The 27,932-nt window shown below is 42.0% G+C and overlaps 1 protein-coding gene across 1 annotated transcript in view; it reads left to right on the top strand.

The window, feature by feature from the left end:
* Nucleotides 1–16,156: 16,156 nt before the first annotated feature.
* DRD4 (dopamine receptor D4) overlaps nt 16,157–27,932 on the top strand; it is a 166,988-nt gene continuing 155,212 nt past the window's right edge. The window contains exon 1 of the mRNA XM_077458835.1: nt 16,157–17,061. Coding sequence (XP_077314961.1) covers nt 16,822–17,061 — 240 coding nt within the window. The 5' untranslated portion in view covers nt 16,157–16,821. The remainder of the gene's footprint in view (nt 17,062–27,932) is intronic.

The following is a 27,932-nucleotide window of genomic DNA, read 5'->3' as shown; positions in this document are numbered from 1 at the left end:
ACAAGAACTCGATGGTAGGTACCAGGCATGAATGTACAAAAGAACACCTCCCTACACTTCTCCAAAATGTCACATATAACTCTTTGTAATTGATTTGTATATTACAACTGAATACTAGGAAGCTTGACTCTTGTACAACACCATGCTTATTATCTTGCGAAGCTTCACTCCATCTTCCATGACTTCAAGGCTGGATCCCTAAGATGCACAGTGTCTCGATGTCTGACCCAGCATTAGGGTGCCGGTCAATAGAGAAGGTGCCAAAAGCACATAAGCTCTTTTACCAGGTGCTTCCATCACCTATGCCAAGTTACACAGCTTCCTAGCTGGCTGGCTAGTTATGCACTCAACGCTAGTACTGTAGTCATTAGCAATGGCAATATAGCCTCCTCCAAATAGCTTCACTGCACATTAGACATTTGTACTGCATCTTTCCAAACTCATCTTGTTCCCTAATAAGCTCTCTTCTTTATATACGCCATATGTATATGATTGTCCTCGAGTAACTTCAGACCAAGACAAGTTAAATAACAATAAAATATCCTTAGGCGTTAGCGTTGCATCGCTTCAAAATTGAAGCCTCATATCGAGTTAGGAGGTGTTTGAAGCCTTTCAATGCCTCCCATTCAAAGCTTTGGTAATGCTTCGCAAACACTCTGGCAGGCAGTTGCCGTGTGTTAAGGTTTGTTTATTTCCTGTAATGGAATAGGCATTTGTGGAGCAATTTTAAGGTGCCTTAACGCTTATCAAGCAGTAAGGATAGGCTCTAACCTCTGGCAACCAATTCCAACATTCGTGGCGGCTATGAGAACAGCCATGGCATTAGCCCTGCATTCTGGAGTGGAAACCTGGATACCCCATTTAAACCCTGTAAAGGAAAAAGCACATCCAGCCAAACACGAAAGTGTGAGGCATATACAGCTGGTGAGTGTAATCACATAAGGGGAAAGGAGTCACATCTAGAGCGGTGTGGTGGAGGAGTGTAGATGTAATCCGCTGTTTATTCAAGAGACACTGGTTAAACGTTTGTTTCACTATTCCATTACTTGGATTATGATTTGAAGATTCAACGTATGGACTATAATTTTACTGGGATACATTATAGTCTCAGGCGTTCACAGTGGTGTTTGTAACAATGTTGTTAGGAAGTGGACATTGCTTGATAGAACTTGAAACAATGCATTTGATTCTCGTTATTTGTTTATTTATTTATTTTTAGTGTTGAATAATATTTAGTCACAGGATATTATTTTTTTCAACAGATCGTATAAATTATCACTATTCATCTGGTGACATGCACTATATAATAATTTGTGTTAATTAATTTTGATACAAACTATTAATTAATTTTCTGTATGCTCGGGGCAGGGTTTGCACAGTGTAGTAACATTTAGTAATTCATGTTCACTGGACTGGGTCTATAATCTTTAATACTTTTGAATTCACTGTTGTGGATTTATATTTAGCGCTGCTTATCCTACTGTTTAGATAAGGAATATTGCACATATAACCAATTCCAATCGCTGCTTGATCGGCTGCAGTAAACAGATTTTGAGTCTACCTGCTATTTTTTGTATGTCTCAGAATGGAGGGCCCAATCAATATTAAAGACGGACCTGGTTACAGACCATACACTACCGTTCAAAAGTTTGGGGTCACATTGAAATGTCCTTATTTTTGAAGGAAAAGCACTGTACTTTTCAATGAAGCTAACTTTAAACTAGTCCTAACTTTAAAAAAATATACTCTATACATTGCTAATGTGGTAAATGACTATTCTAACTGCAAATGTCTAGTTTTTGGTGCAATATCTACATAGGTGTATAGAGGCCCATTTCCAGCAACTATCACTCCAGTGTTCTAATGGTACAATGTGTTTGCTCATTGGCTCAGAAGGCTAATTGATGATTAGCAAACCCTTGTGCAATCATGTTCACACATCTAAAAACAGTCTAGCTCCTTCCAGAAGCTACAAAACTGACCTTCCTGTGAGCAGATGGAGTTTCTGGAGCATCACATTTGTGGGGTCAATTAAACGCTCAAAATGGCCAGAAAAAGAGAACTTTCATCTGAAACTCGACAGTCTATTCTTGTTCTTAGAAATGAAGGCTATTCCATGCGAGAAATTGCAAAGAAATTGAAGATTTCCTACAACGGTGTGTACTACTCCCTTCAGAGGACAGCACAAACAGGCTCTAACCAGAGTAGAAAAAGAAGTGGGAGGCCGCGTTGCACAACTAAGCAAGAAGATAAGCACATTAGAGTCTCTAGTTTGAGAAACAGACGCCTCACAGGTCCCCAACTGGCATCTTCATTAAATAGTACCCGCAAAACACCAGTGTCAACATCTACAGTGAAGAGGCGGCTGCGGGATTTTGGGCTTCAGGGCAGAGTGGCAAAGAAAAAGCCATATCTGAGACTGGCCAATAAAAGAAAAAGATTAAGATGGGCAAAAGAACACAGACATTGGACAGAGGAAGACTGGAAAAAAGTGTTGTGGACGGATGAATCCAAGTTTGAGGTGTTTGGATGACAAAGAAGAACGTTTGTGAGACGCAGAACAAATGAAAAGATGCTGGAAGAATGCCTGACGCCATCTGTTAAGCATGGTGGAGGTAATGTGATGGTCTGGGGTTGCTTTGGTGCTGGTAAGGTGGGAGCTTTGTCCAGGGTAAAAGGGATTCTGAATAAGGAAGGCTATCACTCCATTTTGCAATGCCATGCCATACCCAGTGGACAGCGCTTGATTGGAGCCAATTTCATCCTACAACAGGACAATGACTCTAAACACACCTCCAAATTGTGCAAGAACTATTTACAGCAGAAGCAGGCAGCTGGTATTCTATCGGTAATGGAGTGGCCAGCACAGTCACCAGATCTGAACCCCATTGAGCTGTTGTGGGAGCAGCTTGACCGTATGGTACGCCAGAAGTGCCCATCCAACCAATCCAACTTGTGGGAGCTGCTTCTAGAAGCGTGGGGTGCAATTTCTCCAGCTTACCTCAATAAATTAACAGCTAGAATGCCAAAGGTGTGCAATGCTGTAATTGCTGCAAAAGGAGGATTCTTTGACGAAAGCAAAGTTTGATGTAAAAACAATGTTATTTCAAATACAAATCATTATTTCTAACCTTGTCAATGTCTTGACTCTATTTTCTATTCATTTCACAACGTATGGTGGTGAATAAGTGTGACTTTTCATGGAAAACACAAAATTGTTTGGGTGACCCCAAACTTTTGAACGGTAGTGTATATTTGTAAAAACAATCATAGCAACATAGCAAATAGCATACTGTGTAGAACAAATGTCCTTCATGATATAAGATTGCTTAAAAAAGGCAATATGGTAAAATAAACTCAAAATGGATGAAATACATAGAACTCTCTATAAAGAAGCATCCAGACGTGCCCAACGTGTTTCGTGAATTCGCTCCACTTCCTCAGGGGCGGATGAATCAATATATATTGGCTAAATCTGGAACATGTGAAACTGAGGACTGAGGGCTGCTTAAGATGTCTGTCCTGGGAATCCAAGTAGTGGTCTGTATGGGCTCCAATTCTTCTGGTGTTACACAGAGCCATGTTCCAAATTCAATGTGCAGTGTGCACAAGAGTCTCTCTGGAAGAATGAGAACAGGAGGCACAGCAGACAGCAGCATTCTCAGTCTGGGATAAGGGTAATATTAAACTGGTTCTAAAGGCTACATTTTTTTTTACTTTAATGCATTCTCTGTATCCTTCCAAGAGGATACAGAGAATGCATTGAAGTAAAAAAAAATGTAGCCTTTAGAACCAGTTTAACCCCCCTGACGGTATTCCCGAGTCTGGCTCGGGGTGGAATTTTTATACCAAAAGCGGTATCCCCAAGCCAGACTCGGGACTGCATCGCTGGATCCAGGAGGAGGTTTACTTACCTTCTCCCTCGGATTCAGCGTTGTCTCCCCGCTGTACGAGCGAGCCGTGTCTCGCTCCATCTATCACGGACCCGATCTCCATTCCCTGCGAGCGGGGACGGATATCGGCGCCAAATTCAAAAAGTGAAACACACAGTATACATACAGTATAATGTAATCTTACAGATTACATTGCTGTATGTAAATATTTCACATCCCCTTTGTCCCTAGTGGTCTGTCCAGTGTCCTGCATGCAGTTTTATATAATAAAAACTGTTCTTTCTGCCTGGAAACTGGAGAATGTCCATAGCAACCAAACTGTCACTTTACATCAAAAATGGTTTTAGACCAGCTAGAAAACAGCGATAATAAATTGGAATCACTCGCAGAATTGAGCGATAGCAATTTGTGGGGAGATCCGTCATCAAATACTGAAAAGAAAATGACAGTGACAATTCTGCAACTGAGCAAATTTCAGTGTTTTTGATTTGCTTACATTATTGAATAATTTTTATTATTGTTATATTATTATTTGGTACAATTATTTATAGTTATTTATTATATTATAATTTATGATTTCATTTTTCAAACTTTATCATACCCGGGATGTCTGCTTGGACAGATTTAAGAGAGTTATTCCTAAGAATTACAGGACTACAATATAAAACGCCAAATTTTCATGCAAAATAATGGTACCGCTTTTAGCACCTAAAATCCGAAATAATCGTACCGCCAGGGAGGTTAACGATACAGAGAATGCATTAAAGTAAAAAAAAATGTAGCCTTTAGAACCAGTTTAACATTACCCTTATCCCAGACTGACAATGCTGCTGTCTGCTGTGCCTCCTGTTCTCATTCTTCCAGAGTTGTGTCTCACTAATACAGGAGGTGTGTTACTAGCCAGTAGGGATGAGCTGAACACCCCCCAGTTCGGTTCGAGGCAGAACATGTGAACAGGCAAAAAATGTGTGTGAACACCATTAACCCTTTCACTGCCAGGTCCATATGCCGTATGGATGTACAAAAGTGCCTGCAGGTGGCCAGGTCACTATGGCTTACGAACCTAATTTCTCCCTCTTCTATAAGCTTATGGTCACTGTAATGACCATAAGCTTATATCAAAATTGTTCAGCAGACTCTGCTGAACAATGTTATAACTCTGATCAGAGGATTACAACCCACAGATCAGAGTTATTAACCCCTAATGTGAATGTCCCTCCCACCCACCCACGCCGCCTCCTCCCTGTCCCCTGCCTCTCCACCCCCTCCGCACCCATCCATTTAAAATTGCCCTCCCCCACTCTCCTCTCCTATCCCCTTTACTCCCCTTCTTCATCTCCAGCATTGATTACCCCCCTCCACCTGATCTAACCCCCCTCAAACCCGCTCCCTGCATTAGCCGGAATACCTCCTCTTCCACTCCCACTGGCTTCAGGTGCTGCATGGGGCTCCATGGGGTTTGGGGGGGTCCACAAGCAGAATCTCTTTTTCCATTCCCTCTGCCTGCATCTTCTCCCTGCACAGATCTCCATAATCTGTCAGGCTGGGGGTTGCGGGGGGAGGGGGAAGCGGTGCGGGTGAAGTTGGGGCTTGGGGGACTTTAGTAAACAAGTGTTTACTAAGATTACAGGGATGCACGGGTGTTCCGTGCATCTCTGTGCAGGCAGTCCCATTAATGTAATTTGGGATGCAGCAATTGCTTGAACAGAGCTCTTGCTCCCAATTTTACATCCATGTAGATCCACATGCATGTCACTGAGCTTACACTGTCTGCATTCAGGGTCATGTAGCCACACCCACACGGATGTCAGATTGGGAACATCAGCTATGCCTGTGCAGCCGTTGCATCCCAATTGACATAAATGGGACTGCCTGTACATGGATGCATGGAACACCTGTGAATAGTGATATGATGAACATTTGCGCAATTATTGTGGGGCCCAAAAAATCTGTAGCACTTTTTTTTGTATTCTACTGCCCGTGTGCTTTTAGAAAATGTCTAGTTTGAGGGGTATTTTCAAATTCTGAAAGCTGCAAGTGAAAAATAAAAACCTCTAGATTTTTAGAGAAATGTTTGGGTAAATTTAAAAATATTTGTTATTTATTAACTCTATACAGTAGGGATTTAGCAGGAATTTAGTAAAATTAGCTGTGTTTTTATCTGCTTAGAATGGTTATAGTGTATTTTTTGCGAATATATTGGTTTGATAAACATTTGCGCAAATACTGCAGGGTCTAAAAAATCAGTAGCCCCTTCTTTTTATTCTAGAGGTCGTATGCTTTCAGAAAATATATGGTTTTGGGGGTCTTTCACATATTCTTAAAGCTGTAAGGGAAAAATGAAAACCTTCAGATTTTTTGCAAAATTTGGATATTTACATTTTTGCGTACGTTCGATTTTCATCATTTTACTAAAAAGGCGCAAAAAATGTAAAAATTTAAGCTTTTTGTTATTTATTAACTCCATACAGGTTAAGCTTTTATATTTAGTAGGGATTTTGCAGGAATTTTGTAAAATTAGCTGTGTTTTTATCTGCTAATAATAGTTTTAGTGTATTTTTTGCCTATATATTGGTTCGATAAACATTTGCGCAAATACCGTGGGGTTTAAAAAATCAGTAGAACCTTCTTTTTATTCTAGAGGTCATATGTGTTCAGAAGATATATGGTTTCAAAAATGAAATATTCCATTAAATATCGTGCCTAGGGGGTCTCCTTAGTCTGCCTGTAAACTAGCATATCTTTCCCATGTTCATAACAGTACCGCAACAAAATTAAAAAAAAATTCAGCCCCAGAAGGATTTACCTCCTTCCTGACCAGAGCACTTTTTTGCAATTCGGCCCATACATCGCTTTAACTGACAATTGCATCGTCGTGCGGCATGGCTCCAAAACAAAATTGACGTTCTTTTTTTCCCACAAATAGATATTTCTTTTGGTAGTATTTGATCACCTCTGCGGTTTTTATTTTTTGCGCTATAAACAAAAAAAGAATGACAATTTTCAAAAAAACGCATTATTTTCTACTTTTTGCTATAATAAATATCCCCGAAAAATTTAGGCCGATATGTATTCTTCTACATATTTTTGGTAAAAAATATTGCAATAAGCGTTTATTGATTGGTTTGCCCAAAATAGGGGATAGTTTTAGGGCATTTTTATTAATATTTTTTTTTTACTAGTAATGGCGGTGATCAGCGATTTTTATCATAACTGCGACATTATTGCAGACACATCGGACAATTTTGACACATTTTTGGGACCATTGGCATTAATACAATGATCAATGCTATAAAATTGCATTGATTACTGTAAAAATGTCACTGGCAGTGAAGGGGTTAACCACTTAGGGTGGAGGGGGGTTAAGTGTGTCCTGGGGGAGTGATTCTAACTGTCTGGGGGATGGGCTGTGTGTGACATGACACTGATCGGTGACAGGGAGCAGACGATCAGTGTCCTGTCACTAGGCAGAATGGGGAGATGCTGTTTACATCGGCATCTCCCCGTTCGTCAGCTCCGTGACACGATCACGGGTATCCCAGCTGTGATCGAGTCCACGGGTCCCGCAGGCACAGTCACGCAGCTTGCAGCAGGCGTGCGCCGCCACGGCGGGAATTTCAAAGTAACGTACGGGTACATTACTTTGCCCAGCCGTGCCATTCTGCCGACGTATATTTGCTGACAGCGCTCAGCAAGTGGCTAAAGGAAAAAATGTAATTTAAAACTACTCGTGGCTGTAATGTATTATCGGATTGCGGCAATATAGATAAGCAACCCTTCAGGTCTGGTATGGATATTAAGGGGAACCTTCCCCCAAAATCATACCAGACCCTTATCAAGCACGCAACCTGACAGGCCACAGGAAAAAGGGGGGGACGAGAGAGCGCCCTCCCTCCTGAATCATACTAGACCGCATGCCCTCAACATGGGGAGGGTGCTTTGGAGTCCCTGCAAAACACCCTGTGCCCATGTTGATGACAAAGGCCACTTCCCCACAGTTGTGGGGGTATGCTGGTGGGGGGCTTATCAGAATCTGGAAGCCCCCTTTAACAAGGGAACTCCCCTATGTGAATGGGTAATGGGTACATTGTACCCCCTACTCATTCACCAAAAAAAGTAAATATGACAGGAGCCAGTTTTTGACAAGTCCTTTGTTTAAAAAAAAGAAAAAATAAGTGTCCTACAATGTAAATCCATCTTCACTCACAGTGCCGACAGACCAAAAAAAACAAAAACAGAAAAACTCTGCCTCCATGGGAGGTGTCCCGCCAACTGCAGCCTTTTTGTAATGACAGCTTTTATAACCGGGTGACCCTGCCCCCTTCTGGCGCCATGTGACGTCACATGGTGGCCCCACCCTCAGCTATATAACAGCTGTCATCGTGAGAAGGCTGCAGTTGGCGGGACGCCTCCCATGGAGGCAGAGTTTTTCCGTTTTTTTTTTTGGTCCACCGGCGCTGTGATTGAAGAGGGATTTACATTGCGGGACACTTATTTATTTATTTTTTTAAATAAAGGAATTTTCCCAAAACTGCTGTAGTTTTTACTTTTTTGACACTTTGGTGAATGAAAAGGGGTACAATGTACCCGATACCCATTCACGTGGGGGGGCGGGATCTGGGGACCCCCTTGTTAAAGAGGGCTTCCGGATTCTGATAAGCATCCTGCCCGTTGGCACCCACAACCACCGGGAAAGGTGAAGAGGCCCTTGTCCCCATCAACATGGTGACAAGGTGTTTTGGGGGGACCCCACAGCACCCTCCCCATGTTGAGGGCATGTGGCCTGGTACAGTTCAGGAGAGAGGGGGCGCTCTCTCGTCTTCCCCTTTTCCTGTTGCCTGCCAGGTTGCGTGCTCAAGTAAGGGTCTGGTATGGATTTTGCGGGGACACCCACGCCATTTTTTTTTTTACATTTTGCCACGGGGTTCCACTTAAAATCCATACCAGACATGGAGAGCCTGGTGTAAATTTTAGGGGGGACCCCCCACGCAATTTTTTTTATTGGGGGGAACCCATGACATTTTTTTCAATGATTTTTATGTATATTGCCGGGATCCAGCAATACATTACAGCCGCAAGTTTTAGGTTCAATTTTTTTCTTTAGAATTTACATTTTGCTGCTTTCATTCATTACACTATGTACGGCCCCTATGTACAGCCACTATGTAAGCAGCCTTAAATAGTGTGGGGCGGGAACTTAGCACCCTGAGCCACGATTGGCCAAAAATGCTTTGGCCAATCAGCAGCCAACAATGTACTGCGGTCTCTCAGTGCATTATGGGGCTTTCTAGGGGGGGGGGTTGAATTTCCTGCAGACACCCCTTAATGTTCTAAAGTTGGTGAACGGGCAAATGCCCAATTCTGGAGTCGAACTTAAGTTTGACTCAAACATCGGGCTTATCCCTACTTGGCAGATCACCAGATAAAAACAAAGGGGAAAAAGCCAAAGAAAAGACAACTGATGCCGCCGCCACCACATCTAATGATTGGTATGCTGCAATAGAATACATTTTTGGTTTTGGGCTTAATACCACTTTAAGGATAAATAGATCAGAGAATCAGAATTGTAGTGCCAGTGGCAGACTGCTGAAGCATATTTGGCTTCTAGAATAGACACTGGGCAGCCTGGGGTATTCCAGCAGTTGGTTGATCTATATCCCTGTGAAGCTCTGCCATTCGGCTTGGACTGACTAACATCAGGCATTTTTTTAGCGCATTCACGAAAAGAATAAGATAATGCCAGATTACAAAAGCTCCTTTGATGATGTTAATGGGATAATCATTTTAAGGTGTTAGTATGCCTTTAACTCTTCTCTGTGTAATTTCATTAATGACAGTTCATCCTACTGAAAGCCATCAAGTGAGTCTCCCTCTGTAATAAAATAGTCAGTGTAATCTGCGGCTCAGAGATGTTGTTCACATAGCTTATTGCCATCTCATCCCTCCTGCCCAGACAATTTCTATTTAACTTTTCAGCAAGCATTGCTCACACCTTCAACTTGTGATCAGAATTGTTGCATGGTTGGTGAAAAAAAATGTAACACCCTAATTACTAAAACCTAACACTTCACTCAAATATACTCTTCTTTTACTATAATATTCATTAACTCCTTTTACACTGCATACACTGTGTAAACTGATTTATCGAAAAAAAAAATGACTGTGTTACTCCTGGCAGTCAGATTCCAGCTGTCATTATCAGATGTAGGGTAGGAAGTGAAAGCCTACTTCTCCTTTCTTTCCATGATTAACACTTTTTCCTTTGCTCCAGTTTTGATAAAGCTAGTGTTTCATAGAACACGTTTAGCATGGCTTGAATTTTGCTAAAGGTGTTACCATTTTCTTCGGTAATTGGAAACTGTGTCAAAGAAGCACAGTTATCTCTTGAGTACATCCAGGTTCAGAGTTTTTGCAGAATAGGAAACTTTTTTTCTGAAGAGCAAAAAAGGGCTACATCCTACTGGGGGTTCCTTGAGAAATTAACAATTTTTCAGTAACCACTGAGCTTTCTGTAAGGTGGGATTCTTCCCACTGACCACAAATGTAAGGGTCCTTTTACATAGTCTTTCAGGTGGACCTGATCAGAGACTCCATGAAAATCGAAAATCGGGAAGATGGACTGCATCCTTTTCTGTTTTTCTGGACCCAAACAAGATGGATCAGAGGTAGCCTCAGTGGCGGCCTGTCCATAGGGGGTGCTTGGGCGCCTTTCCCCCTCCTTTAGTCACAAAAATTAAATATAAATAAATAAATTTTTTTTTTTTAAATTGCCCCTTTAAGAAAAAAAAATGTACAAAATGTCCTTTAACCACTTCCCATCCAGGCCAATTCTGACATTTCTCTCCTACATGTAAAATTCATAATTGTTTTGCTAGAAAATTACATAGAACCCCCAAACATTATATATGATTTTTTTAGCAAAGAGCCTAGAGAATGCAATGGGGGTTGTTGCAGCATAATGTGATAGATGAAGATAGGCCGAGTGAATAGATACCCAACATGTCATGCTTCAAAATTGCACGCGCTCGTGCAATGGCACCAAACTTTGGTATTTAAAAATCCCCATAGGCGACGTTTTAAATTTATTTACTGGTTACATGTTTTGCGTTACAGAGGAGGTCTAGTACTAGAATTATTGCTCCCGCTCTAACGTTCGCGGTGATACCTCACATGTCTGGTTTGCACACCGTTTTCATATGTGGGCGGTACTTACGTATGCGTTCGCTTCTGCGTACGAGCTCACGGGGACAGGGGCGCTTTAATTTTTTTTTTTATTGTTAATTTTACTTTTATTTTTTTAGTTTGACACTTAAAAAAAAAATGTATTACTTTTATTCCTATTACAAGGCATTTAAACATCCGATCGGACCTATTTACAGTGAGATATGGGGTCAATAAGATCCCACATCTCACCTCTAGGCTGGGAAACCTAAAATAAAAAAAAATTTAAAAACGATCCTGGCTTCCTAACCAAATCAGCGCCGTTATTTTGAAAACAGAGGCCGGGCGTGACGTCATAACATCGCACCGGCCTCTGAACGATCATAGAGACTCCGGGGACGATCTGGTCCGCCAGAAATCTCTATGGTATTATCCAGGGCCCGGCGGATCCTGTGACCGGCTCACCGATGGAAGCGGTGAATCGGTACAAGCACCGGAGGGGGGCGGGAGGGGGGGACGTCCCCTCCCGCCTCCCGTAAGAACGATCAAGTGGCGGAACAGCCGCTATGATCGTTCTTAAGGTGCAGGGAATCGCCAGCTGAAAACGCCGATATCTGAATGATGTCTGTGGCCTCAGGCATCATTCAGATATAAGCACCGAAAGCTGAGGCATCCCTGGACGTCCTACCAGTGCAAAGTGGTTAACTAAGTGCACTGTGTTCGGGCACCAGACACAGTGCACTATGTGAAGTGCCACGTCAATGCAATCATGAGATTGCAGACACAGCGCTTCATTGGCGGGGTTTGGAGCTGCTTTCTGGCACAATTGATCGCACCGAGCAGCATCCGCCTGGCTGGGTGCTTTGTTCTCATTGTGAGAACAAAGTCACTTCTGGCAGGCTACAAAAAGGTGGCCACAGTGAGGACTAATCCCTTTGTGTTCCGTGGAGAGGAAAGGCCCCTCCCCTCTCCACTGAACACATGGAGAAACCAGGAACTAGCACAGACGTGGCTTGAAGGACTGCTGTGCTGCCGCTGGGGATATAGATGTGAGGAGGACCCTACTGCATATGTGAGGAGGACCCTGCTGCTCCACTGGGGACACAGATGTAAGGAGGGGCTCCACTGGGGACACAGATGTAAGAAGGGGTTCCACTGGGGACACAGATGTAAGGACGGACTCCGCTGGGGACACAGATGTATGGAGGAGCTCCGGTGGGGAAACAGATGTAAGGAGGGGCTTCTCTGGGAACACAGATGTAAGGAGGGGCTCCTCTGGGAACACAGATGTAAGGAGGGGCTCTGCTGGGGACACAGATGTAAGAAGGGGCTCCACTGGGGACACAGATGTAAGGACGGACTCTGCTGGGGACACAGATGTATGGAGGAGCTCCGGTGGGGACACAGATGTAAAGAGGGGCTCCGCTGGGAACACAGATGTGAGGAGGGGCTCCGCTAGGGATACAGATGTAAGGACATACTCCACTGGGGACACAGATGTATGGAGGGGCTCATCTGGAACACTGGGGACATTGATGTTGGGAGGGGATCCGCTGGGGACACAGACGTAAGGATAGACTCTTCTGGAGACACAGATGTATGGAGGGGCTCCGCTGGGGACACAGATGTAAGGACGGACTCCACTGGGCATGGAGGGGCACCGCTGGGGACACAGATGTAAGGAGGGGTTCCACTGGGGACACAGATGTAAGGAGGGGCTCCGCTTGAGACACAGATGTAAGCAGGGGCTCCGCTGACTGGCACACAGATGTAAGGACGGACTCTGTTGGGGGCACCTGATGTATCACTGAGCTCTCTTTATTACTATGAGTTTATTTTTAAAAGGAAAAGAGAATCTTCTGAAATTGTTCTGTACTGCTGACTGAGAAACCATGACCTATATGATGCACCTTCCTGTGAGCAGGCACCAGAAACATTCTTTCCGTGCCATTTCTTTGAACATTTATTTGTCACTGTGTATTGCTGATTCTGTTAACACATTGAGGGGGTGGTAGATTCGGTTTTAAAAAAAATGTGTTACATGAGGTATGTAATATTTTTTAAAGAGTATGTAAAGCCAAAATATTTTCATTTGTAAGAGTAGAAAATTGTTAAAATGTATTTTTGTTTTTGGGATCTACATCCCATTCATTAGACTTTCCTTCACTTTTTTGTTCTGTAAAAAATCCCCTCTTAGCTGCCCTTAACAAATGAGTGATATGAAGCAAGTTTCAATGCTCGACACCAGATTTTCATGTTATTCTACTGTGCCCATGAACACCTGAATAATGTACTGTTACTCAACACTCAGAAAAATAGTACAACAGTTTATTTGGGTCATGATCCCATGATTTTGGCCTCATTAGACCTCAATGGAAGTACCTGAAAAAATGTGTTTTTTGCATATTTTCATGTCCAGCAAATGTTTCCCAATATTCCTTGCAACTAGCTTTATATTGGCTAAAAAAATTAAATCAATCATGAAAATGTACAAAAAAAAAAAAAATGCATTTAAAAATGTCTGATGACGCCAACGCTCAAATGTGAATATAATCTTAAGGTCAACATACATGCAATCTCACTGTACAAATGTACAACTTTAGATTTATCAAAACTATACACTGTGAGGACCTATTGAACTTTCCAATCAATCTGCACCCAATCAGGCAGGTCCACGTATAACATAGTTATCGTCAGATCTAAGAGATCCGTGCTGAAAAATTAAATGTGTGTAGTGAGCTTTCAAAGGAATGTCTCTTTCTATTTCCATTCCGATGACAACTCAAAGTTTTGGATTTTTGTTTTTAGTTCTGAAAGTGGTCACAAGGACAAAAAGAGACTGAATCTGAAACAAGGAAGCAGACAGCAATAAAAAGCCTCATCACTCCTTTTACAACACAAACAAAAAAGTTTTGGATTTGGCCATACAATTGAGCATTTGCCATGTAGATGTCTTCAACATTCACACAAGCAGAGGTATTTTTCTGAAATACGTCATGAAAAAGTGCATCATGGCCATTATATGGAGCAGACATCTGTAGGAGGTAATTACTGTATATTACAAATAATACAGTGATAGCTTATTGTGCCTGTGTAATGCATAAGACACACACACAGGACATTTTTTTTTTTTTACTTAGACCCATTTGAGCCATGACCACGCACCTAGGTATTGAACGCTGTCACCTTCTGACCTTGTTTTTGATGTTAGAACTTAGGAAGTCACTTCTTCCACCCAGCCTACATGAACTATTTTCTCCTCACCTCCATCCACTCAATCAAGGATGCTCAGTCTATAAATTAATCGCTCTTCTAAAAATAACCAAAGCTCTATGACTTTGACTATTTTCAGTTTGCACCAACTAGGGGTGGTTAAATAAAACTGGAGTGTGCAAAATCTGGTACAGCTCGGCATAGAAACCAATCAGTTTCTAGGTTTTATTGTCAAAGCTTAAATGGGTTGTAAAGTCTCAAGGTTTTTCAGCTTAATGCATACTATGCGTTAAGATGAAAAACCTTTTTTTGCTGCAGCACCCCACCAGGGCCCCCCTTTTACTTACCTGAGCCCCATCTGTGCTAGTGATGGGCATGAGCCCAGCAGCTTCAGCCACAATTTCTCTCATCATTTGACAGATTGGCTCCTGCTGTTGTCAATCAAATCCAGTGACACGGAAGCGGGGGGCGAGGCCGACTCACCGTGTCTGAGTGAATGGATGCAGTGGGACTCTGGAGCATGCCCACACAGGTGCTCTCTGTGAGGGCACCCGATGGAGGGGAGGAGCGCTGGCGGTGCACCTCAGAAAAGGAGGATCGGGGCTGCAAGTAAGTATAGGCATGCTTGTTATTTTTATGAAAGAAAAAAAAAGCGAACCTTTACAATGACTTTAACTTAACAAGCTGAAGTAAGAAGCTGATTGGCTACCATGCACAGCTGCATCAGATTCTGAATGCTCCAGTTTTAGTAAATCTCCCCCACTGTGCTGGAGGAAACTATTTTTGGACCTTCTATACAAGGCTTTAGAGAATATGCTGTGCCTGGTCTAACAGTAAGAAGGGAACATGCAGGAGCAGTGGATCAGGCAAGTAAAAGGGTTTTTGCCAGTTCCTTAGACCAAAGCAAGCACTTAAACCTTGCAGTACTGTGCAAGGGAAGAGTTTTACTTTCTTCAGACTTCAGCTTTAAAACCATTGCTGACCTCCTGCTCCTGAAAAATGCTAATTGCCTGGCTGTCCCAGGCCTCATTACTTTCTAAGACATTCACCCAGGCTAAGCATGTCAATTAGGAAAAGCAAATTAAAGCCAACATTCCTGATCTGCTTAATTTCATTTTTGCTCTAGAATTTATACATATATGAAAGAAAATTATTAAAGCCATTTCTGACCTTCTGAAAATGCTAGTTGCATGTCTGTCTTTTGAATCATTACTTTCAAAGGCACTCACGCAGAATAAGCATCCAAATGAAGATAATTGGAAAAAAAATGTTTTTTTTTCTTTGTCTGCATACTTGCATTTTATGCTCTAGAATTTATATATATATATATATATATATATATATATATATATATATATATATATATATATATATATATATATATATATATATATATATATAGGGAAGAAAATTGTTAAAGCCATTGCTAACCTTCTGGAAATGCTAGTTGCCTGGCTGTCTCTAGCCGCATTACTTTGTAAGACACTAACCCAGAATAAGCATGCAAATTAGTAAAATTCAGATGAAATGCAATATTCCTGATTTGCTTGCTTGCATGCTATATTAGAATAGATATAGGAGAAAGTAGATAAAGCCACTACTGACCTTTTGAAAATGCTAGTTGGCTGGTTGTCTTTGTCCTCATTACTTTCTAAGACACTCACTGAAAATAAGCATGCAAATTAGGAAAATCTGAATAAAGTCAATATTCTTTATTTACATGCTTGCATTTTGTGATGTAGAATATATACATAAAAGTCAGTGTAATACTTTCTCAGTGTTTTCCTATGGCCAGCACATGCAGTCATGGTATTGAGAATGTCTGTGCAGTATATATGTAGGAGCCAGGTGACAGAGCACAGACACACATTAGCTGCCTCTGTGTACTGCTGTCACATCACAGGCTCACAGTTCTACTAAGCCAGGCTTTGTGTTGGGATGTGAGCAGTTCCCAGATCTTTCTGCTGATTGGAGAAGCTCCTGGACAAACCCTCTCTACCTTAATCGGCTTTCTTCTCCTGTACGCGACCCACTTGCAGATTAATCACCTTGGGATCATTCAGTTCTTTCCAGAGAAGGCAAGCAAGGCATTCCTCCCTTGCATTAGACAGAGGGAGACCACCACCAGCTGTCACCTGAGCTGTCAAGTCTCCAGCTGTCCTCAACATGTGGAAGAAGGCTTGGACAACCTCCAGCAGTACCAAGAGTCCTCATCAAGAGGTCAACTTTTAAAGTTGTATCCTTTTGACCTTCTAGTAAGGACATTATTTTACTTTGGAAGAAGTTAACCCCTTGGTTACAGCCAAACAAGCATGGGAAATCAGTCTGAAAAAGCAAGATGTGGACGATCTGTGTTTAAGAAAGAGGAACTTCTGATCTGATCAAGGAGACCACCCTTAGAAAAGAAGAGGAAATAGATGAATTCTCCATGGGACAGGCTACTCTTTCTGGAAGACAAAGGAAAGAGAAGGAGACTGGAGAAGAAAGAAATCCTATTAGGTGTATGCTCTTTTGCTTTGATGGGACAGAGGGCTCTTAGCGCAGTAAGGAAGCCATGCACAGGAATATCTCTAATCAAACTTCTGAGACTTCAGGAGATAGTCACTATAACTATCTGGCCTTGGTCTTTGGTCTTATACTGATTGTATTTATCATCTGTGGAAATGTCCTAGTGTGTCTTAGTGTCTGTACAGAGAAAGCCCTCAAAACCACCACCAATTATTTCATAGTTAGCCTGGCTGTAGCTGATCTTCTTCTGGCGGTCCTTGTTCTTCCATTATACGTGTATACAGAGGTAAGTGTGCCTTGGGTTGGTTTAATAGACTTCGTTTGTACATGTGTAGTTTCTATATTTCCTATAAGTTATATGAAGTTGCAACATATTTTAACTCGAAAGGAAACAATGTTGCAATGAGCTTGGGTGTTATTTATTTATTTATGTAATGAAAAGTTAAAAAGTGTTTAATCATATGAAACTTTGATTTATGCTTGATCGTTATACTTCTGTCTAGATCTAGATAAGGGTCATCGTCCTTATGTTCTGTCTAGATCAGTGATTCTCAGGCAGGGTTCTGTGGGTTCCTCCAAAGGTTGCTAGAGGTTCCTTCAGCATTGGGCAATTTCTGCCTCTCAGATAAGTTCCCACTGACACCATTGATCTTTTTAGCTATCTGTAAGGAGCCAATTCTTCCAAATGACCACAAGTGTAAGGACCATTCTTCCCACTGACCATCACACTAATGTATCATGAGTTGTAGAGTTCTAATTTTTAGAAGGGGTTCCCTGAGCCCAGGGAACTATTTCAAGGGTTCCTCCGTGTTGAAAAGGTTTAGAGAGGCAGGTCTAGATCTAGATGAGGGTCATTATATTTTGCTGACTAGATTTATTATTATTTTTTATTACTTCTGCCTTCATCAGCTGTGAAGCACTGTCTGTTGAATCTTCCAGTAAATTTTTAAATATATATATATATATATATATATATATATATATATATATAGTGAAAGCAATCTATGTTTTAACCACTTTAGCACCGGAAGATTTTCCCCCTTAATGACCAGACTGTTTTTTTTGCGATACGGCACTGTGCTGCTTTAACTGACAATTGTGCGGTTGTGCGACGTTGTACCCCAAAAAAATTGATGTCCATTTTTTCTCACAAATAGAGCTTTCTTTTGTGGTATTTTGCGCTATAAACAAAAAAAGACAGATTTAAAAAAAAAACAATATTTTTTACTTTTTGCTATAATAAATATCCCAAAAAAATGTAAAAATGTCTTCATCAGTTTAGGACAATATGTATTCTTCTACATATATTTGGTTAAAAAAAATCCCAATAAGCGTTTATGGTTTGAGTAAAAGTTACAGTATCTACAAAATAGGGGATAGATGTATGGCATTTTTCTTCTTCTTCTTCTTATTATTATTTTTTTACTATAAATGGAGGTGATCAGCATTTTTTAGCAGGACTGCAACATTGCGGCGGACTAGTCTGACACTTTTGCCAATTTTTTGGGACCAGTGACATTTATACAGTGATCAATTCTATAAAAATGCACTGATTACTGTATAAATTACACTGGCAGGGAAGGGATTAACACTAGGGGGCGATCAAGGGGTTACATGCATTCCTTGGGAGGTGTTTCTAACTATGGGGGGATGGCACTGACTGAGAGTAGAGAGAGATCGCTGTTCCTAATTACTAGGAACAGATGCTCACTCTGTACTTCCCTGTCACAATGGGGATCTGTGTTTACATTAACAGATCCCTGTCCTGGCTCTCTGTGGATTGATCACGGGTGGCAGGCAGGCATCGTGGCCACCGGCCACTAGCATCAGCTCCCCCGCCGTGCAGCGCCCTATAGCTTTCAAATGAGCCAACGTACCTGTACGGCGATTCATGGGAACGTGTTGACCTGCCACAGTATAATGATGGTGGCTGGTCGGCAAGCAGTTAAAGGATGAAACATGTTGCCAGCGCACCATCAAGGCATGCATAAGGTCCTGGTACATGCATAAGGGCATGCATGGTCCTGGTACATCGCTTTTTAAATGTGATCATACAAGAATAAAAAGCTTTGCACTTTGAAACAAGCTTGTTGGTGACATATTTAATCCATGTTCTACACTGTGACCAGTTGGGAGTGATTGTAGCACCCTTTTAATCGCATGGTTGATTCCAGTATGGTGTGTAAGGTTATCATACCATATTCATGTTTTCAAGGGAACAAAACCCCCCCCCCCGCCATCCTCATACCTTAGGCAGGTCATATGCCGCGTACACACGGTCGGAGAATCCATCAGAATGCGTCTTATCGGACCGTGTCGTCAGATAATCCGACTGTGTGTGGTATGCATCGGACTGATTCCGTCCGAATCTCCGTCGGACCCAATTTTCCAACATGTTGGAAATATTTCCCAACCAACTGGGCCGGTCAGACGTAATCCGATCATGTGTAGAGAATTTTGATCGGACCAAGTGCCACGCATGCTCAGATCAAATTCCTACATCAAAGCTATTGGCTACTAGCCTGAATCTAGTCCCATCGTAACGAAATTACGTCATCACGTTCTGAAAGATCGTATTTTTCGACAACTTAGTCCGACCGTGTGTATTCAACAGTTTTGGACACAATCCGTCAGACTAAATCTGACGGACAAAATCCGACGGATTTGGTTGTGGAAATCTCCGACCGTGTGTACAGGGGCTTACACAGCAGGAACCGGATGAAATTTGAACTGTGTTTGGGCAGGCTGAATTTACTAAGTTGAATGATAAACTTAAGTACAACCAGCATATCGGGTTTTACCTGCAATTATCGCTAGTAGCTGCTATAGCCGCTAGCAATAATCACTGTCTTCTCCCGGCGGTGATGGCTTCCCCTGACCCTCCGCGGTTAGAAGACAATAGCCCAGCAGAAGGGATTCCCGCGTCAACACTGTGTTGATGGGGGAATTGAGCAAATTTCTTTGCAATTCACTCCGTGTAAGCCCCTGTACACACGGTCGGACATTCTGCCAACCAAATCCATTGGATTTTGTCCGACGGATTTTGTCCGACAGATTGTGTCCAAAACTGTTGCATACACACAGTCGGACCAAGTTGTCGGAAAATCTGATCATTAAGGAACGTGATGACGTTATTTCGTTACGACGGGACTAAGTTCAGGCTAGTAGCCAATAGCTTTGGTGTAGGAATTTGATCTGAGCATGCGTGGTACTTTGTCCGATCGGAATTCTCTGCACATGATTGGAGTATGTCCGATCGGACCAGTTTGTCGGAAAATATTTCCAACAAGTTGGAAAATTGGGTCCGACAGATATTCCGACGGAATCAGTACGACAACACGGTCCGATAGGACACATTCCGAACGGATTCTCCGACCGTGTGTACAAGGGCTAATACTCCTAATAATAGCACATTCGATTTGAGGACCTGAGCTCGCTAATGATGCTGTCCGGCCTGCCCATGTTTGAATAACACTTCATTCAGGATTCTGCATTTGCCCCAGTGGTCAAGTGCAGGTTATAATGACCAGACTTTGAGGCTTACGCATAGACAGGTGCTCTGTTATACTAAGTAGAGATAGATGGCTCATAGGCAGTACTGCAGAAAGCAGACTCAAGAAATTGTGAATTGCTAACCATAGAAAGCTGAATAGTGTCTCTATCAAACACTGATTATTTGTTTTGTAATGCTATTCATTATATTGCAGTAGAGGGCTAGGGGCCACATAGATCTTTATGAGCCTAAATTATATCTATGCATAGTTTGCTAAATATATGTGTACATTGGGCATTCATAGTAACTATATATTTGAGCTGCATTTTCTTATTAATGAGATTGCACAGTGAAAGTGCGTCACTGCTCCTCGGTCTCATTGTAAGTCACGTCTGACCAGAGTAGAAGCAGTAGATTCTATGACTATCGCTTCCTGAGTTTATATCAGCAGTCTTTAAACAGAGATGTTGATTACACACCGTGATATACAGATGACCACTAGAGGGAACCTTTATTAATAAAAACATGGAACAGCAAGCAGGCAAACTGAAAATCATGTCAAAAAATATTTCCAGGTAATTGTTAAAATGATAACTTAAACTCTCTACTTACTTTATAGTCTCCCTTTAACACCCAGTGGTACAAAATATTTTTCAGGCACACAGAAAACTTTGGGGCTAATTTATAAAAACATGAGGTGGTAAGGTAGATACATTACCTGCAGCAACCACCACATTATTAGTGTTCATTTTTATGGCACAGATATATCAATGGAAGCACCTTTCCCATACTATAAGCTTTTTTTTCCCTAGGTTCAGTTTTTTCTTAAATAAATCAGAAAGTAAAGACTAAATATGACCCAAAGGCAGGTCTTCAGATGTGTGTTCATCTTGTGACAGTGATATCATAAATTATTCATAGCATGATTATTAAGAATATTAGTATATAGGATTCAGCAATTTCCTGGAATCACCAATGCCACTGGGCCATCATAAACCTTTAAGGGCGAATGGATAAGTAATCTGAAAAATTGCAGGAGTGGATTAACATATGCACTTTAATTATTTTAAGGGCCTGGAGTGTTGCTTAAAATTGGTTCTCATTTTTCTTTCTATGACAAAATACTGTGGTTTGCAGAAACTGACACTGTGCTCCAGGCCACAGGTATTGGGTGATCATTGCCCAGTACAGAAGAATTGCCTATGGGCTACCTTAGAGTTTATCACACAAAAGACTAATGATTCAGTAAAATGGCTACTTTCCAGAGAAAATAGTAATTCCAAGGGATGCATGCGCACGGCATACAAACATGTGCATTGGGGCTGATTTACTAAAACTGGAGAGTGCAGAATCTGGGCAGTTGTGCATTGTAGCCAATCAGCTTCTAACTTCTAACTTCTACTGGAAGACAGAACACTGCTTAAGGGGTCAGACATTTTCAGATCTGCAGTCCATACCATGTTTTAAAATGTACGAATAGCTACAACTTTTTTTTTTTTTACAATAAAAAGATGGAAAAAAAGTGTTTTTTCTGAAAACTTGTAAAATTTCACAGAATCTTGCCTGTTAGAGAACAGATCTCCCCGAAAAGGCACTGGTTACATAGCATTCCCAGGGTGCATCTATGAGGCCCTAGCTACATCACCAGTGCTTTCATGGACCAGGATGTACCAAGTCATCAAAGATATGTAACAGAAAATTTCCTTTTTTGTATAAAACAAATAACTGCAATATAATTTCATATCAAAAACTGAGTGAAAGGTCCACTTTGAAGTGACTGAAAACTAAACTAAATCTGCCAACTGTGACAACCAGTGGAATCCCATAATGCAGGGCACAGGGGCACCCCCCCCCTATCCATGCGTACGGCCCCCTAATCTACATGCGGGGCGCTGGACACATGGATTCCAATAGTTTTTTTTTAAGCATGTGATTAGAGCCAGAGGCTCTGATTGGCTTAAAAAAAGGGTGGGCTTTGGGTGCAGAGCACTGCGCTCCAAACCCACCCAGTTGTGTGACAATAGTGAATGAATATTCACACTGATATTCACAATAGTAACACTGATTCTCCTCCTGGCCAATCAGGAAGCGGGTCCTGAGACTCGTTTCCCGATATGCCGAAAGGAGAAGTGATCCTATTGGCCTAGGAGGGGGAGGGAGAAGATGAGGAGACACAGGGGAAGCCCAGCTGACCCACTAGCCGCCACTAGAAGATGAAGTAGAGCCACAGAGGCCAGGACACAGAGGAGATGGAGGGGGAAGCCACCACTGGCAGGCATCCTCCAACATGTCGGTCCGGAGGCAGCACAGGGTAAGTGAGCCGGCGATCAGGGGCTGAAGGGGGATGGTGGGGGGGAGGGGTGCGTGGTCAGGTCTGTCTGCCCCCCCCCCCCCCTCTCTGACTGATGGAGCACCAGCCGCCACTGGTGATAACCGTCAGAGGGAATTGCTTCTCACGTCCTGTTGCATCCATTAAATGTGAAGGCAAAGTTCCTCAATGGGATACAGACAGCAAAAAATAAACTGACAGTGCTTCTAACCCTTGCTATCCAAAACGCAAGTCTTGTTTACACTTTTATGAAATTAATTTATCATCCTTGGCTCTTGGCTACTGGTAATATAATCCATCAGAGGAGTACTTTGCATGCTGTGTATCTCAGGCTTTTTTCTGTGCTTTTCATTAAAATTATTAGCCGATAACCCACCAGCAAGTTTTTCGAAAAGCTGCATTGAAGCTTTTAATTAGAGCTTTTTGACAAAGCTTAATAATGAAATACTCAAGAGTTTGCTAGACAGCGTGCATTTCTAAGGGATTCGATGTCCTGCTATGGGGCAAAACAGACTGTTTGCACACAGTAGTTTGATAAGTTCCCAGCAGTTATATTTTTTCCATTGTAGATATAATATTTATGACTGTGTGCAAAAGTATACCTGTCCTTCCCCAAGGCCCAGTACAATGTAGTTGTAGTTGCTCTTCCCCAGTGATCTCACCACACACATATATTTGGAACCACTTCCCATATACTATAGGTATGTACAATATATTAGAAAAGGATTAGGACGCCTGCCTTTACACACACATGACCTTTAAAGGCATCCAAGTCTTAGTCCGTAGGTTAAATTATTGAATTGGCCCACCCTTTGCAGCTATAACAGCTTCAACTCTTCTGGGAAGGCTGTCCACAAGGTTTAGGAGTGTGTCTATGGGAATGTTTGACCATTCTTCCAGAACCGCATTTGTGAGGTCAGGCACAGACAGCAAAAGTTTTAGTTTTTTTCAACAAATTTTTTTTAAAAGAATATGGGGAAAAAACTGAATGCTGTAAGCAGTAGCACCCTTAGATGTGTTACACATTTTTCCCAACCCTTGTAAGTACTTTGCTGGACATTCCCATAGTCCATGAGTAGTCAGAAAAAAGGAACTCATAGGGGTTACTATGAGTTAGGCAAATAGGTTGTGCACTTTGCAAAGCACAGTTGCTCCAGAGCTTAGTAATTTTTTATTTTTTTTCCTTGCATGTGATTGGGTACTCTTTGCTCTTTGTGAAGCGTTAACTCATTTACTAAGCTCTGAAGCAACTGCTCTTGCAAAGTGCACAGCCTATTTTCCTTTAGTAAATAAACCCCATATACTTAAAACAGACCTTCACTCTCCACACCCGCTTTTTTTTATTTAACTCCTCTCCTTCCTCTTTTAGAATTGAAATGTATTTATTTTTAAAGGGATTGTAAACCCTTTCATGTGACATTAACCTATAAGTAAGCCTAGAATAAGGCTTACTTATAGGTAGTGGAAATATCTCCCAAACGTGCGCCGTTTAGGAGATATTTCATTTGTAGTGCCCAAATGTCATCGGTGCAATCGCTGTGAAGAAGCAGACCACTGTGCCGTTTCTTCCCCCAGCACGTGCCGTGACTGATGACTCCTGTATTCTTGCCTGTATTATTTATTATTTAATGTATTATTTGAGACATGTTGATGAGGCCAAGTGTAGAGACCATTGGTTCCTTCTCATTGGCATGGGTATAATCAGTTGTAATGCTTAGAACCATGCTAGGGCTAGTTATATGTATCCAAAATGCACACCAAACATATGTTTAGGTCAAATGTGTTATTATGTTCTACCTTTCAATAACTCTACATCTGACCTCTATTTTCTTTTCTGGCAGTATTTAAATAAAAAAATGCAAAACTATTATGTTACTTTGTATGCCAGTCCATACTGCCATATGCGAACTGTGGGGAGTGTCAATACATTGTTAATGACACCCCCCATTTCAGCTCACATATCGCACTGCGAACCGACAGTTCGGAGATTAATCGGATCGCATGGGTGTGAACACCCATGCAATCCGATTCTGGTGTGGACCAAAAAAGGGTCCTGTGCGAGTTTGGTCCGAATATGATGCAAATTCATCCACACTATCTGTATGGCTGAAATCGCATTGCACGGATATCGCATGTGATTTGCACTGCAGCATGGTGCAAATCACATGCAATCTCGCACCACACATTGGTGTGAACCAGCACTCTGTCTGCGATGAACTGTTAAAATAACCTCATGGCTTTTTCTATTATTGTCAAATACAGTAATTACATTAATATGCTAGGCCAATATGAGCTAGGAAGAATCCTACAGACATGATTTTATCTTCATTAGTGAGAGCTTTCTATTCTAGTTACTTGAATATGGTGCTATAAAGTATATGAAATATTCAAAATATATAAAGAATGGCAATGACTGATGAATGTGTGAAATCACTCTTATTTGTACTGATAATCATTATACAGTCTTTACCATTAACTCATTTAAACGCATCCCTTCATTCCTAATCAAGGTTCCTCTAGAGGTTGCAAGGGGTTCCTTGAGCTGTGACTGATCCTGACTCTGACCCCTTTTTGGCAATGCTTGCAAAGTTTCAAGGCTAGTTCCACGTGACAGAGTCAGCAGTACATTTTTCCCACTGACCCCTGATTTTTGATGTTAGGAACGGTTCTCTGAGACCTGAAAATTCCTTCAAGGGTGAAAATCTTCTCTAGGGCATTTCCTCACTAGTCTGTCTCAGTGAGCTGTGTAAAAAAAGTTTTGGCTGGAGTTCCACTTTAATTAATGAAATTAAACACATGAATACTTTATCCTGCGTACGCCCTCTGCTACCAAATTAGCTTACCAAGCCAAGTTCCAATGGAAGGTGGATGTGCATGACCTAGATCAGTGTTTCTCAACTCCGGTCCTCAAGGCGCCCCAACAGGTCATGTTTTCAGGATTTCCATCAGATGAAATGGCTGTGGTAATTACTAAGGCAGTGAAACTGATAAAATCACTTGTGCAAAATAATAGCATGAAAACATGACCTGTTGGGACGCCTTGAGGACTGGAGTTGAGAAACACGGACCTAGATGGCAGAGTGGGAGGAAATATTGGATGACTACAAGCTGGTCTCTCCCAGGGTCTCAGATAATTTAATGCAGCTACATATTTTACATAGAGTGTACCTGACCCCTTTTTGTGAATCTAGATACCACCCCACTCGTAGTCCATTGTGCTCACTCTGCTTCAACGCATCTGGCACCTTTTACCATTTAATATGGGCATTGCCAATAATACAGACAATTTGGGGTTGATTTACTAAAACTGAAGAGTGCAAAATCTGGTGCAGAAAAAACAATCAGCGTCCAGGTTTTATTGCCAAAGCTTAATTGAACAAGCTGACGTTAGAAGCTGATTGCCCATCATGCAGAGCTGCACCAGATTCTGAGTGCTCTAGTTTTAGTAGATCTCCCCTTTAAGTCTCGTACACATGGTACGATTGTTGGCAGGGGCTTGTCTGTTGACAGACTGTTGTCCTAAAATCTTACCATTAGTATGCTCCTTTTGACAATTGTTGTCCTGTTGGATGACAGGCTAGTACATTTTCGGCAGACAACGGCTTGACGTCTGATTTTCGTATGGTCAGTACACAAATCTGTCACACAAGTTGAATGTACAAACACGCATGCTTAGAATCAATGCTCTCCAAACATTAAATTAGCAGAAGTCGCCCAAAGGGTGGCGCTCAAGAGCTGAAATTCCTCGTAGTACGTCACTATGTTTGTGTTTGTGGCATGACAATTGTGTACCGTTATTATGCAAGACAAGGTACTGCCACACGCCCTTAAGACAAAAATCAGCTCAGTTGTCCAACAATCGTACCATGTGTACGAGGCTTTAGGCTCCACAAAATCCAACTTCTGCATGACCAAATGGATTCCCCACTGACACTAAACCCTAAATGTACCTGGTCTCTTTCTTGTTAAATACGTGACAATATGTCTGCAAGAAAGGTGATAGCTTGTAACTGGATGCAGTCACTGCCCCCTACATTTCAATCCAGATTAGTAAACGTATACTCTACTCTTCGATACAAAAAACCTGATAAACAGTATAGACACAGAGGCTATAGCTCCAAATACAATAACATTTGGGATCAATGGTTGGAACACTCAAACACTTGTATATGAACAGCTGACTTGACTTACTTAAGTTTCCTTATTCTGGACACCAGGCGCTCCTCTCTCCTTATTCAAGTTGACTCACTTACAGGAACTTGGATGAGACAACCAGGGTCATCTTCTGATTAGCTGCCACTGTCCTTAGCTGTGTAGATGCTCTGTGATTACATGTATGCACACCTCCTCCCTACTGTAACCTTACCATTTTTTATTATGCCATTCCGCATTTGTGTATTGTTATATGCATAGTATCATGTCTGCTCTATATGTGCTGTGTATGCCTGCTATGACTTGTCTCCATTAAACATTCTTCCAGTCTCAATGATCTAGCATTTCTCCACCTTATTGAAAAAAATGATATTAAAGTACGGTATGCAGGGGCGGATCCAGGGGGGGCAACGGGTCAATTGCCCCCCCCCCCCAAATATTTCACTTCAAGGCTTTCTCCCTCCGCCACCTATTTACGTTTGGCGAGGAATCGTCTAAATGCAGTTGCAGGGACTTTATTTCTGCTTCCCCCACTCCAAGATGGCTTAAGACATATTCAGTGTGCCCCATCCATTCATTTAGAGGGGCCCAGGCGGTGGCGTCCTTATGGGGGTAAAGACCATGGTAAAACTGGGGTCGCCGCTACACGCTGTGTAGTATTATTAGCAGAGCGGTGCGGACATGCCCAGTGTTACTTCCCTGTCAGGCAGAGTGATCTCCACCCGACAGGAGCTCCCTAGTCCTGGCTGGTGTGACGTCATATTTCAGAGGCCGGGAGCGCGAGATTCAAGACAAGATGCTTTCCGACCTGTGAGCCCATCTGCACTGTCTGCAAGTGAGTGATCACTTAACTGCCTTAACTCCTTAACAGTGTGTTAGCTGTGTGAACTGCTGAAGTGGTTAACACTTGGAGGCAAGGGGAGGGGGGAAGGGTGTTAATGCAGTTAGAATGGTAATTGTAATGCACAGCATGGAGGGGGGTAATGTACTCACTGATGCATTCATGGCCAATGGCAATTAATTAACCCCTTTGTGCTGCATTAGTGGCAGTGGCACCATTATTATTAATTAACCCCTTTTATGCTGCAGCATGATGGGGTTGAAAAAAAACACTGCTACTAATGCAGCACAAAGGGGTTAATTAATTGCCATTGGTCACAAATGCGTCAGTGGGTACATTACC

The sequence above is a fragment of the Lithobates pipiens genome, unplaced genomic scaffold, assembly GCF_037356315.1.
Source record: "Lithobates pipiens isolate NorthernLeopardFrog02 unplaced genomic scaffold, aLitPip1_a1.2 Scaffold_10, whole genome shotgun sequence".
Lineage (NCBI taxonomy): Eukaryota > Metazoa > Chordata > Amphibia > Anura > Ranidae > Lithobates > Lithobates pipiens.
The sequence above is the reverse complement of the archived record's forward strand: the minus strand, read 5'-3'. Positions and strand labels throughout refer to the sequence as shown.